This window comes from Chiloscyllium punctatum, chromosome 19 (genome assembly GCF_047496795.1).
Source record: "Chiloscyllium punctatum isolate Juve2018m chromosome 19, sChiPun1.3, whole genome shotgun sequence".
NCBI lineage: Eukaryota > Metazoa > Chordata > Chondrichthyes > Orectolobiformes > Hemiscylliidae > Chiloscyllium > Chiloscyllium punctatum.
Window position 1 is genome coordinate 73,862,764 of NC_092757.1, and position 13,599 is coordinate 73,876,362.

Genomic DNA, 13,599 nt, shown 5'->3' on the forward strand with positions numbered 1-13,599 from the left:
TCTGGTTGGACAATCTACATACTGAGTTAGAAAAGCTTCCTGGACACACTGCACAAACACCGCCCCATCCAATCTACTTGATCGAAAGAGCTTCCAATCAATATTTGGGAAGTTGAAATCGCCCATGACTACTACCCTGTGGCTTCTGCACCTTTCCAGATGTACTAGAATCTAGATGTATTAGATTCTCTCTAGCATTTAGGCTAACTGTATAATGAATGCTGGAAATAAAATATCTGTTGTTATGAAGGGGATACATCCTGCAGTGTGTGGCAGTTTGCCTGTCCTCTCTCTCAACACTGTGGGGACTTGCATTTTCTGTTATCATTTCAGATTTCCAGGATTTTTTTTGTTTGCTTTCTCAACAGCAGTTGAGATCGAACTCCCACCTGGTGCAATGCTGCAATTTAGATTTGCTCAGCCAGTACACTAGGGTTTTGAATGGTTTCAAGGACTAGACTTTCAAGGACTTTCAAGAAGGTTGGTGCTCACATCGGAGTTTACTGTTAAACATTAGAGACGGTGCGTGTGTAGGCCATACCACAATGGTGAGATTTCATTGCTGAGTCATATTATCTTGGGTTTATTAGTTAGTTGTCCACAAAGCATTGCTCTGTGCATACATTCTCAATCGTCTTGTGTCCTAGTGTCACTCACAAAGACACAGTTATATTATTGTAATGTGACAGACTGATGGACCTAATTAGCAAATGTCCAAGATGGACTGATTGCACAAATGCTACGTAGGTATTTGACAAATTAATGCAATGTTTACAACACACTGATTCAGATTTTGTGGTTAATAGCAAACAAATGGTGACATGTACTCACTATGCCTAACTCGCCACAGGCAATCCATGGGATTTTCCACTGGTGGTTTCAACCATTAGAAATCCATTTTGGTGCAGGGCCCTCAGCAGAGGATCGGAGACTTGAGAGAACAGGGCAAACAACAGTTTACCAACAGTTCCTCAGCCAGATGGAATTCCTTACTGAGCATCTGAATGGGTAAGTGTAAATTGTCTCTTTACCCTCAATCTCTCTCTCATCCCTTCCTTCAGTCCTCTTTATTTCACATTCAGAAGTTGCTGTCAGCAACAACAAAGACTCAAAAGAAGAAAAAAAAAAGGACTACCTTTGCATTTCCAAAACTTCCATCAATTAGAATTTTAAGAAATGACATCACACTGATAAAAGTTACTTTTCAGAGCTAAAGATGTTGTTTGGAAGTAATTAAGATTCATCACACCATTAAAAATTCAATTATACCTAAAATGGGCACGTTCCAATTTTTTTGGGTGTGATTAGCAGGCATTTAGCAAGTGACAGAACTACAGTCACGTCACAGAATTCCATGTTTTTAAATGGCAACCCTTTCCCTTAGTAATGTGGTTGATCACCGGACGTTGCTCCTACATTTACTCCTTAAAAAATGTGACTGCTGAAAGCATACACCTCTTCCCAGCCTACCTCCTGCAAAAATGCTATTCTGTATTCCCAATTCCTCTGCCTCCGCCTTATCTGCTCCCAGGAGGACCAGTTCCACCACAAAACACATCAGATGGCCTCCTTCTTTAAAGACCGTAATTTATCTTCCCACGTGGTTGAAGATGCCCTCCAACGCATCTCATCCACATCCCGCACCTCTGCCCTCGAACCCCACCCCTCTAACCGCAACAAGGACAGAACCCCCTCTGGTCCTCACCATCCACCCTACCAACCTCCACATAAACCACATCATCTGCCGACATTTCCATCACCTCCAAACGGACCCCACCATCAGGGATACATTTCCCTCCCCACCCCTTTCCGCAAAGACTGTTTCCTCCGTGACTACCTGGTCAGGTCCATGCCCCCCCAACAATGCACCCTCCCCTCCATCTAGGGCCCCAAAAGGAGCCTTCCACATCCATCAAAGTTTTACCTGCACATCCACCAACGTCGTTTATTGTATCTGTTGCTCGCGATGCGTTCTCCTTTACACTGGGGAGACTGGACGCCTCGCGCAGAGCGCTTTAGGGAACATCTCCAGGACACCTGCACCAAATCAACCCCACCGCCCCGTGGCTGAACATTTCAACTCCCCCTCCCACTCTGCCAAGGACATGCAGGTCCTGGGCCTCCTCCATCACCACTCTCTCACCACCTGATGCCTGGAGAAAGAACGCCTCATCTTCTGCCTTGGAACCCTTCAACCCCATGGCATCAATATGGACTTCACCAGTTTCCTCATTTCCCCTCCCCCATCTTACCCTAGTTCTAACCTGCCAGCTCAGCACCATGCTCATGACCTGTCCCACCTATCCATCTTCCAAACCACCTATCCACTCCACCCTCCTTTCCAACCTATCACCTTCATCCCCACCTCCATCCACCTATTGTACTCTTGACTACCTTCTCCCCAGCCCTACCCTCCCGCTCATTTATCTCGCCACCTCCGAGGCTCCCAGCCTCATTCCTGATGAGGGGCTTTTGCCCGAAACGTTGATTTTCCTGCTCCTCGGATGCTGCCTGACCTGCTGTGCTTTTCCAGCACCACACTAATCTAGACTTAAAAATATAACTGGCAAGAAATTATTTTTTTAGCTTTCAATAGGATTAGTGGATAATGGCAGCCTTTGGCCAGGCAGTAACTTTCCAAGAATTTCCATTTCAATTTCTGGTTTTTGCTAGCTAGCTTCCCCCGCTGCAGTTCAGAGTTGGAGTACTGTAGGTGGCCCAAGATTTGGGAGCTGGGATTGAACTAAATCCAGTTCGGATTTTCTGATTACCATTCAACATTCATACCGGAAGGCTGGATATGTGGATATTAGTGGAGAATAGGGTTTTAATATGCTTTTCTAATGTGTCTTAGTTCATACCCCTTGAACCAGGTTGAAAGGGATTGCTACCATCCATGACATCTCACTAGATTGACAATCAGGATTGAAAGGAACAAAAGGGTAAAGTATTAGAATTAGAAAATAATTCTCCCCAGTAACACTATTTTTTTTGTTTCCAAATCACATCACCAACCTCATCTAAAGATTATTTCCAAATACAAGATTTTAATCCTCAAGATCTGCTGTGATTCAGCTCAGAGTTCCTTTTGGTGATGGGTCAGCTTGATGTCGCGATCACCTCTCCAAGTAAGCAGCTTAAAGCCTGCAGGCTGCTTTGCAGATCAGTTTCTTTGGTATCTGTTTTAAAAGGATTTGGTGACACAAACCATGCATTTTTCACACAAAAAAAATTTCCCGAAGCCTTTTTGACCGTGCCTAACACCAAAATGCATATTCATGGTGTGCTCTCATCATAAGCTTAAACAAAGTAATACTTGGCATGTGAGATGGACGATTCAAAGGATGTAAATGACTGTTCATTTTAAGCTCACATAAGAGGAGCAGATCTATCCAAGAATTCCAGCACTTGTGGTTTAGGAGAATATTTAATACCATTAATATTTTTAATCCTTTTGGTTTTAATTAAGTAACAGCACGCTAGTTCCTATCAACACATTCCAGGGTGCAGATTAATTGTAGCTTAATATAGTCAAAGTTGATTATTGTAAGTATTAGTTAACAAAATGCCTGCATCGAAAAGCATCTTCTACCTGGGGAGGTTGGCATGGTTCCAGAATATCTTTGTTTTGTACATCAATAGAGTTTGACGCCATATTCTGACCAAGGTTGGAGAAGTCATTTCTTTTGTTCTGACGAAGTTTAGAACTTTATTTTCTTATTTTGCTTATGTCAAATACCTTGTCAGTTATTAGTCCCTTGAGAAGCTACTGGAGTAGTGAGGATAAGGAAGCCTACTGGATTTGACTTGTTCTTTTGATCTTTTCTATTAATTTTAATTGGAACTGTTCTATTTTTACTGAAATTATTCCAATTTAAGATTTTTGACTTTTAGGGAAGCTTGTCATGACTTCAATGTCAAGTTAAAGCTCCGGTGTTTACAGTACATGTTAATTTTGTGCTTGCAAGTAAACAACACAACATACTGGCTTGTAATGGACCTTGAGTGGTCCATTGATATGAAGTTTCACTATTCTGAATAATTTCTGATTGTTTTAGAAAGAACACAGAGTGAACCTAGCTATCATTTAAAGAACACCTAAGAAACATACACAATAGAGACCATCAACTTTGAAGAATGGATCTGGTCTTGATTTTCTGGTTAGACCACTGAAAAATGCAAATCATTACTAACAGTTAATCATTTTTGAGCTTTTACCATCCATTTAAAAAACAGTTACAACTTACAGATATAGTGTAATGCTAACAATTTTAAGTGTTTAAAAAAAAACCCAAAAATTTCAAATTATTGAATGAACAATGTAAGTTAACACCACTATAGGAATTTAGAGCTAAAAAACTGTATAATCACATAGCTTAACAGTGCTCCGGTTTCCTCCCACAGTCCAAAAACGTGCAGGTTAGGTGAATTGGCCATGTTAAATTGCCCGTAGTGTTAGGGACATGGGTAAATGTAGGGGAATAGGTCTAGGTGGGTTGCGCTTCGGCGGGTTGGTGTGGACTTGTTGGGCTGAAGGGCCTGTTTCCACACTAAGTAATCCAATCTAATCTTAACACAATCAGCTTTAAATTAAGAGAAACAGGTTCTATATAGCGCTTTTACTTGTCTGTTTAGCTGCAGAATGATAATAGTCTTGCTGCATAAGTCAGCACCTTCAACCCCAAATGTCTTGGTACTCATACATCACTGGATTCTGGCAGTTTTGTACAACAAAAATCATATTGTTTTGATTACTTTTTGAGAAGAATGCGTTTGCTGGAAAACGTAACACATTTTCTACAAGAACGGTTGGTGCACAAAATGGAAAACAGAAATTAGCACTCAAAGCTTAGCCACACAAAGGCACATGAACAAAATGAGACAAACATTTTATTCCCAAGAATTAGCATTAATTATTTTGATAAGTATAAACATTCATAAAATCAATTCTGTTTTGTCATAATTATATTTTTGTCCTCGAGAAGTCCTCGTATAATAAGACCATAAGACATAGGAGTGGAAGGAAGGCCATTTGGCTCATCGGGTCCACTCTACCATTCAATCATGGCTGATGGGCATTTCAACTCCACTTACCTGCATTCTCCCCGTAGCCCTTAATTCCTTGCGAGATCAAGAATTTATCAATTTCTGCCTTGAAGACATGTAACGTCCCAGCCTCCACTGCGCTCTGTGGTAATGAATTCCACAGGCCCACCACTCTCTGGCTGAAGAAATGTCTCCTAACTTCCGTTCTAAATTGACCCCGTCTATTTCTAAGGCTATGCCCAGGGGTCCTAGTCTCCCCACCTAATGGGAACAACTTCCCAGCGCCCACCCTTTCTAAGCCATGCATTATCTTGTAAGTTTCTATTAGATCTCCCCTCAACGTTTTAAATTCTAATGAATACAATCCCAGGATACTCAGCCATTCATTGTATGTTAGGCCAACCATTCCAGGGATCATCCATGTGAATCTCCGCTGGAAGTGCCAGCATGCCCTTCCTGGAGGTGTGGGGCCCAAAATTGGACACAGTATTCTAAATGCGGCCTTATAATGTCTCAGAAGCACATCGCTGCTTTTATATTCCAACCCTCTTGAGATAAATAACAACACTACATTCGCTTTCTTAATCATGGACTCAACCTGCAAGTTAACCTTAAGACAATCCTGGACTAGCATTCCCAGATCCCTTTGTACTTTGGTTTTATGAATTTTCTCACCATTTAGAAAATAGTCCATGCCTGTATTCTTTATTCCAAAGTGCAAGACCTTGTATTTGCTCATGTTGAATTTCATCAGCCATTTCCTGGACCACTCTTTCTGCAACCTCCCCACCTGCTCAGTACTACCTGCCTGTCCACCTAACTTTGTATCAGCAGAGATTGTGGGTCCAGGGAACTACTACTGTCCTATCCCTTGACAGATAAAGCAAAACTTCAGATCCCCTCCCACTAACCTGTTCAGTAGATGACAGTTTCGTTTCACATGTGGATTCCTTTCTCCTCCCTCACTTTAAGTATTATATTCTGTTTCAGTTATGATGAAAAACTATGCAAAGAAACCTGAAGTTTCACTCTCCACAGTTGTTGCTGGACTTGTAGAGTCTGTCCCAGCATTTTCTGTTAACCTCTGTATCTCAATGTTTTGCTTTTGGCATTACTTAGCCAATTTTTCACATATAAAACGTATCTGCCCTTCCTGTTGACATATATCGGACTGTATGCAGATAATGCTTTATAAATAACTCCCGTTTACTTACTCCATTGGTTTACATGTCTCTCATTCCCTCTCCCATTTCAGGTACCATTGTGCCCCAACCTTCCTCCAGTATTTTACCAACTTCCCCATTCCACAGCCTTCAAAAACCTCCTTATACTCTGCCCAGAGACCTTTGCCTGGAACCTGATGAATCAGTTCCCACTCCACCAGATGTTCATTATAAAAATAGCAGAAACCCTGTATTACATGCACAAATAAAGTTTCTGCTGCCTTCGTTTTTGTCCACTTTAGACACTTACCTTCATCATCAACCATTTTGTGAAACACCAAGATCTCTGAGGAGGTAAACACTATGAAAATGCAAGTTGTTTTCCTTCATGCGATATTATCACATCGCATTTTACTAACGCTCATGGAGTTCTGAATTAGCTTTAGCTTTTTTAGGCAAGCACTTGTATGTATTGTGTTACTTTGAATATTGTATGGTTACACTGATAACATGAAGGGATGCAAGACTGTGCAAGTGGTCAAAATGCAGTAAAACTATTCCCTCACTTTAGATTAGGGTAGGCAATGACAACTAGCACTCAGCATCTCTGTTGTGCATCCATGGCTGGCTATCCTTACTGTGCAAAGCTACTCATTACCAGATTGCAATAGATAGTCCAAGTGTCAAGTCATAGGTAATGAATCACAGCTCTTTGACATCCTACCTTCACAGCTCCTTCAGCCTCCACAAACCAGCGCCTCAGCATTGCCTGAATTTGTCCATCCGTCAGCTCCGGGTTTGCAGCTAGGATCTTCTTCTTTACTGTATCCTCTAGGAGCAGTCTGCGGAGACGCCAGTAGAAGAATGTACGTGATGTCGGCCAATCCAAAACATCCTGTCATTAAAAGAGAGATCAATCAATATGCTACTTCTAACAATCTGAATTCTCATTAATCTAGAACATTTCTGACTCCTGCAGCAAATCTTAAAAACCTCACTCTCTTCATTAGGACTCATGATCCTGGTCTAAGCAGCTCATTTTTGATGCTCAGCTTGCTTCTCAATGTAATCTGATAACATGGTATTGGAGATCTAATTATTTTCTCAGCAATGCTTTATGACTATTCCCTTGAGGTTCTTAAACTTGGGGAAACACCATTGTTCAGAGTTCAGGTCACTTTTAGAACGATTGAATGATTTGAGACACAAATGTTCATTATTCATGTTAACTTTTTTGAGAAGTTTATTTGTGTTACTACAGATTACAGGCAACTTGGAACACTGACATTCCTTAAATTGATGCTTGTTGCACTTTTAATGCCCCATGGTACATATTTATTGATAAATTTCAAGTGAAAGTTATTCAACAAAATGAACCAGTCTTATAGCTTACTGGAAAAGACATTCAAAAATAATATGAATGCAGTTCAGGTAGGGGCTTGCTAACACTGAATATTCTTAAAACTGCAATTCAGCTGGCTACCTTCTTTATTGTTGGTTTTGTCCTCAGTTTTACAATTCGCATATTAAGGTCCTATAGATCAGCATTTCTACTGATTTTATTCAAAAACTAAACATAATTGTGATTTTAGAATAAATTAATATCATTAACTCATGCCATGTTGTAATAAGCTGTGTCAATAGAGATTTGGTGGGGAGGGGGTGCACTGAGCAGAATATCTGCCATTCTGTCCCTTTGTTTTAATTAGCTAAACTGTAGATTTCCACATATTGATTCTCTGGTCATTGAATATTTGCAACTAAAATGAATGTAGCTGAGCGTTCAAGACAGTTTACTGTTCCTTTCAAGTAGTTCCTCTCGTCATGCCTGAAACCTGACCAATTTAATTATAATGCCTAATTGAAGCAAGGCACACCATACCTATTCAGCAGGATGCCTATTTTTAAGCTGCATGCTGACGTGCATTGGTCTCTTAAGGGAACAGTAACAGAGGTAATGTTACTGGACTAGTAATTCAGAGACCTGGACTAATGCTCCAGAGATAGGGAATTCAAAACCTACCACAGCAACAGGGGATTTTGAATTTAATTCATTAAATAAATCTAGGATTAAAAAAAATCTCTGCTCAGTAGTGGTAACCATGAAACTACTGCATCTTAATAAAGCAAATAGATCTTTCTGAATGTCCTTCTCACTTGAGTCAAAATTACGATAGATGTCCCACAGGCTTGTCAAGCAACATGTCATGTTCACAGAATTACACTTCACTGCCAATGTCATAGAATCTTCCAATATCATTCCTGAATGAGCCACCACTGGTAGCATGGTGATGTACAACCTGAACCACCTGAAGTCTCATGGTATTCAGTCAAACACAAGTAAGGAGCCATTATCCAAACTAATGACCACTGACACCCTCCCAGAGGAATGAATCAATGCCCCTTTCTGCTGAATAACACCTGGATGAAGAACTAAGGGTATAATATGCTCTGGATGGCAGAATTCAAGCACTATTCACTATCACAATTATGGAGAGAGCTGGCTAGGCCACTACATCTGCCAGACTGGGACTGCAGCAGGTGAGGGGACAGACAAAGGAAAAACCTACTTGATTACTTAAGGAGGTGGTGTCAGAATGGTATTGTGAGTTGACTAATAATAAAAAAAACCTGGGCATGGATTCAAGTCTGGACATGGCAAATGGTAAAATTTAATTTTATTAATAAATCAAGAATTAAAAGCCAGTCTAATGGTAACAATGATCAACTGTCATTAAAAAGACCCATGTTTTCACCAATGCCCTTAAAGGAAAGAAAATCTGCAACCCCCCCAATCTGGCTTATACTAGGTTCTAGGTCTAGAACAACCTGATTGACTCTGAAGTGGCCAAGGAAGCTACTCATTTTACCATTGCAAAGTCTCAAAAGAAATGATAATAGATAAACTGCTTGGCATCGACCAAGGCACCAACAATAGTACACAGTTTTGATGATCCTGCAAAGTACGAATTAAGAAACAATGTCCCCTTTAAACTATTCGGCCACTCAGAGGGTTTGTGCATGCTGACTGGAATAAAGATACATTGACTGCCAGTTCTGGAAGCTGCAGCGGCACATGGATCTCTGAGGTCTGTGCAGCTGCAGACAAAATGAGTGAGAGAGGGCAGAGAGAGAGAGAGAGAGAGAGAGAGAGAGAGAGAGAACCATACCCTAAGATAACATTCTGACATTCACTACTGTAGCAAGTTTTAAGACAATGATAACAACCTTGCAAACCCTGGCCTGCTCCTACTGGGACCGGATGGGGTGCTGTGCAATCAAAAGGAACTTCATCCTCATTACTAACAACTGATATAGAGTAAATGGATTAGATTAGCTCACTTACGGTGATGACCCCTTTCTCTTGCATGCGGCCTGGTGTGTCATGAAGGTCAGCAAACCTCACAGCAACCTGGTGATATATGGGTAATAAAAATTCTTCCCTCTCTTTCAATTTTGTTTCCAGCTCCTTGCGTTCACCTGGGCTCAGTTCTGGGGTGCCTGCAACAAAAGACATATTTTGACTTAAAACACAGTACCTGAAGTGTGTACATATTCTGAGCACACAATCATTAGAGATACTGATCCCATAGCATTCGCATTCCTCCACCAAAGGCATTGACTCTTGCTGGGTATTTCTCTGTATGGTGTTTTGGAGCCATCAGTATCTCGCATGGATAAACATTCACATCAGAGTCCAGACTGAGGGTGTGGCAGGCTCATTATCTTGCTCAGGGAAGTTGGAGTGATAGGGTCATCAAAGCTGAAATGCTGTTCTTGCTAAATGTCACTGGCTTATAAACAGAAGCCTCTCCCTGCAGATGCCTGCTGGCTTTACCTCACAGTGCACAGAACAATTTTGTTTCAAGTTTTACAGTCTGGAAAACTGTAAACCAACATAACCAACTTTACTAAATGACACCCAAATTAAGACATCTCAAAAATATTCATTACTTTCTAATTTTAAAATGAATCAGAATTCATACAAATGATACAGGAAATAAATGAATGCTACTTCAACTAAAAAGGTAAACTGCACCTTAAATAGTTAATTCAAAGATACATCTTCCATAATCACAAGCATTCAGATTACATGTCTCACAAACGTGGCATTATGTAGCCCCACAGTTCTTGATTCAACACAGAGCTCACTTATGAGTTCCACAGGTTTCATCATCATCAGCATGATACACCTCTATCAACTCTATTTCACACAGGTTACAATAGTCTTGATACTGCAGTTTTTCAGAGTTTCTACTTAACTGTCCAAACAATAACACTCTAGTTCCCACCTTAGCCACTTGTGGAAACACACCAGCTCTTTAATGGTTCTGAGCTATTTCACACAGTTTTCAGGATTTGGCCCTTTTTAGCAAGCTTGTACAGTACAGTACAAACAGTTAGGCAGAAAAGGCTGACCTCTTTCTAAGAGTGACTTTCGGTCATTGCTTGTATTCTCTCTACATTTGCATCTACATCCACTTCCCCACTATCAACATTCAGTAGCAGCAGTGTGTATTATCTACAAGATGCACTGCAGAAATTCACCAAATATCCTCAGACAGCACCTTCCAAAACCACAACCACTTCCATCTTGAAGGACAAGGGTAGCAGATACTTGGGAACACCAGCACCTTCAAGTTCCCCTCCAAGCTACTCGCCATTCTGACTTGGAAATACACAGCCATTCCGTCACTGTTGCAAGGTCAAAATCCCTGGAATGCCCTCCCTAATGGCATTGTGGGTCAACCCATGGCAGGTGGACTGCAGTAGTTCAAGAAGGCAGCTTACCACCACCTTCTAAAGGGCAACGCAGGGATAAGCAATAAATGCTGGCCACGATGCCAATATCCCACAAATAAATAAAAAAATTTGCCTTCATCCTCCAGTTATTTACTTTGTAACTCTCCTTTGTGTCTGCAGCGCTCCTAGTGGCTGCCAGCAACATAGCATCCCTAGTAAATTATGCAAACTATTGTAAGTCAAACATTCTTTCCATACTTCACAAATTTTTAAAATAAATTACTACCTTGCCTGACTGTACTACATATGGATCATGGGCTGTTACACAAGGCACTGACCTGGTAGCTTGGACAGCCTGGTTACAGGTTTCGGCAGGACTAATACCCACTGGGTCTCATTTGTAAATGTTTCACAGTGAACAATGTTGCAATCAGCACTCTGACACAGTAATATGGCCACTTCAATATTCAACATCAAAATAGCAGGTGTCCTTCAGTACATCTGTTATTCAACTATACCACCTTCTGATCACTATTCAGTGAAGTCCTGCATCAAGAGATTAGAATGGATTTAAACTGATGACATGTCTATAATTGATGTCATTTTGAACTGCCAAGAGAGTCAAAACAAATATTACCACGATACAGAATCCTATTCAGTTGATGAAAAGTTTGGCAATTATTTTCTCTGTGTGATACAGTTGACATTCTCAGTTTTGCCACCATGCTTCCCTTTAATAACAGAGCAACCGAGATGTCATTTCTTTCACCTCACAGCTGTGCAGTGTTTGCAAACAGAGTGATCAGCTTCATTTAAAGCTGCATGACATCACAATGACTACCAAGTGCTTAGAGGCTATTAACCAAAATTAGCACTTAAATATTCCACTCCCCTTTTAAAAATAATTCTGTTGCATTTAATTGAGGAACAGTGGGGGGAGAAAAACACCATTTGCAAAGTAGACAGAAACAAAATGTTCTATGAATTCATACTTGACATCCAACTTCATTTTTATAATCACTTGCTCTCTCAACTCTATCCTATTCCTTTATGGTCCACTGGGATCTCACTTGAATTTTTCCCAGAACCAAACATGTTGAGATCAAGATGTGTCAGATTCAATGCTACTCTAAGTAAATCTTTTTCGCGATATCCAAATATTTTTCTCAAACTTCCTTTCTTCCCACAATCTCCAATAGTATTAGACACTCAAGTTTGGGAGTACCTAGCTCATTCTCCCATTTTTAGATTCAGTAACAAGCACAGGCTTAATTTTTGTATGGAGCTGCAGAGAGCAAATGAATGATCCCAACTGTATGTGTTTTCATTACTCTTACTTCCATTATAAGCAAGGTTTATAATGCCTTGAAACAGTGCTCTACCTTCATCACATGCAGACTTCGTCATTTTCTGTTCTACTCTGCTCATCTCTGACTGTGTTTGCAAGTTGTTCACATTAATAAAAACTACGTGTTGTTCCCAGGAGTTTTTGCACTCTTACATCTTACTGAAATTGATTACACATTTATACATGAAAACTTCATACAGTTTAAAAGACAGCAAAGACCTCTCTTATTTACATTTAGATTGCAGAGCTGGTCCTTCCACATCTTGACCTCTCCTTCTACTGAAGTCCATAAGCTGATCGAATGGTCTTCGTATTCTCGGGGAGCTGCTACTGTGTTTACACAGCTAAGTCCGATGGCCTTATTCAGGCTCAAAGGGCCTTTAGCTGGAATGTAAATTAATTAAAGGTCACAGAGCAAATATTAAGTGTCAGTTTTGTGGAGAGAAAGCAGTCAATGTTTTGGGTCCAGTGACCCTTCATCAGAGGTCTGATAATGAGTTACTGGCCCAGAAACATTGACCCTGTTTTCTCCCCATGGATGCTGCCAGATCTGCCAAGTTTCTCAAGCAATTTCTGTCTTTCTTTCAGATTTCCAGCATTTGCAATTCTTGGCTTTAACTTAAGTGGCAATTTACTTAGTTCCATAGTCTATGATACCATTAGATTAATGGTGCACAGATTGAAATGACTTTATGGAACGTTGCCAGAAGGGGGAGATAATTTTCAACTCTATCTCTGGACTGCAACCTGACTAAAGTGATGCCCCCCACCCTTTACAGCACCAATTTACATATGGTTATCACCCAGGCAGCTATACTGAAAATTAACCTTTAGGTTTCCCTCCATCTCCACAGTGTAAAAAGCATTTTGAAACATATGGAAAATCTATCTATATTGTAGTTTCAAATGACCTTAGCTCATTTTTTGTATGGATAGTAGAATAACCATTAACACAGAAGGGAAAATTCTGTTCATGCCTGAGCATTGCCACAAATATTTTTTTTCATTTTACTTATAAAGCATTCTCCTGCACAGGTATTACTTAATTCCCAGCATACTAGATTTCAGCCAGCAGTTCCCAAAACTGCAACAATCACCCAAAGACAAAAGATCGCTAATGATCACTAGTTGATGGCTGTGACCAAAGAAGTGGAAAATATCCACTTTAAAAGTGGTTAGATTTTGTTTGACAGCACTGGACCATGTGATGATAAGATGAAAACAAAACCAATAACAAAAATCATTCTAGGCCATTAGTTCTCCAACAATGAACTTACACTGGGTCCCACAACAATTCTA

The 13,599-nt window shown here is 40.4% G+C and overlaps 1 protein-coding gene across 1 annotated transcript in view; it reads right to left on the bottom strand.

Moving 5' to 3' along the window:
- acaca (acetyl-CoA carboxylase alpha) overlaps nt 1-13,599 on the bottom strand; it is a 271,808-nt gene that overhangs the window by 10,812 nt on the left and 247,397 nt on the right. Inside the window, exons 52-53 of the mRNA XM_072589677.1 lie at nt 9,556-9,710; nt 6,934-7,104 (exon numbers count right to left, since the gene is read on the bottom strand). Of these exons, the coding sequence (XP_072445778.1) occupies nt 6,934-7,104; nt 9,556-9,710 (326 nt within the window). The remainder of the gene's footprint in view (nt 1-6,933; nt 7,105-9,555; nt 9,711-13,599) is intronic.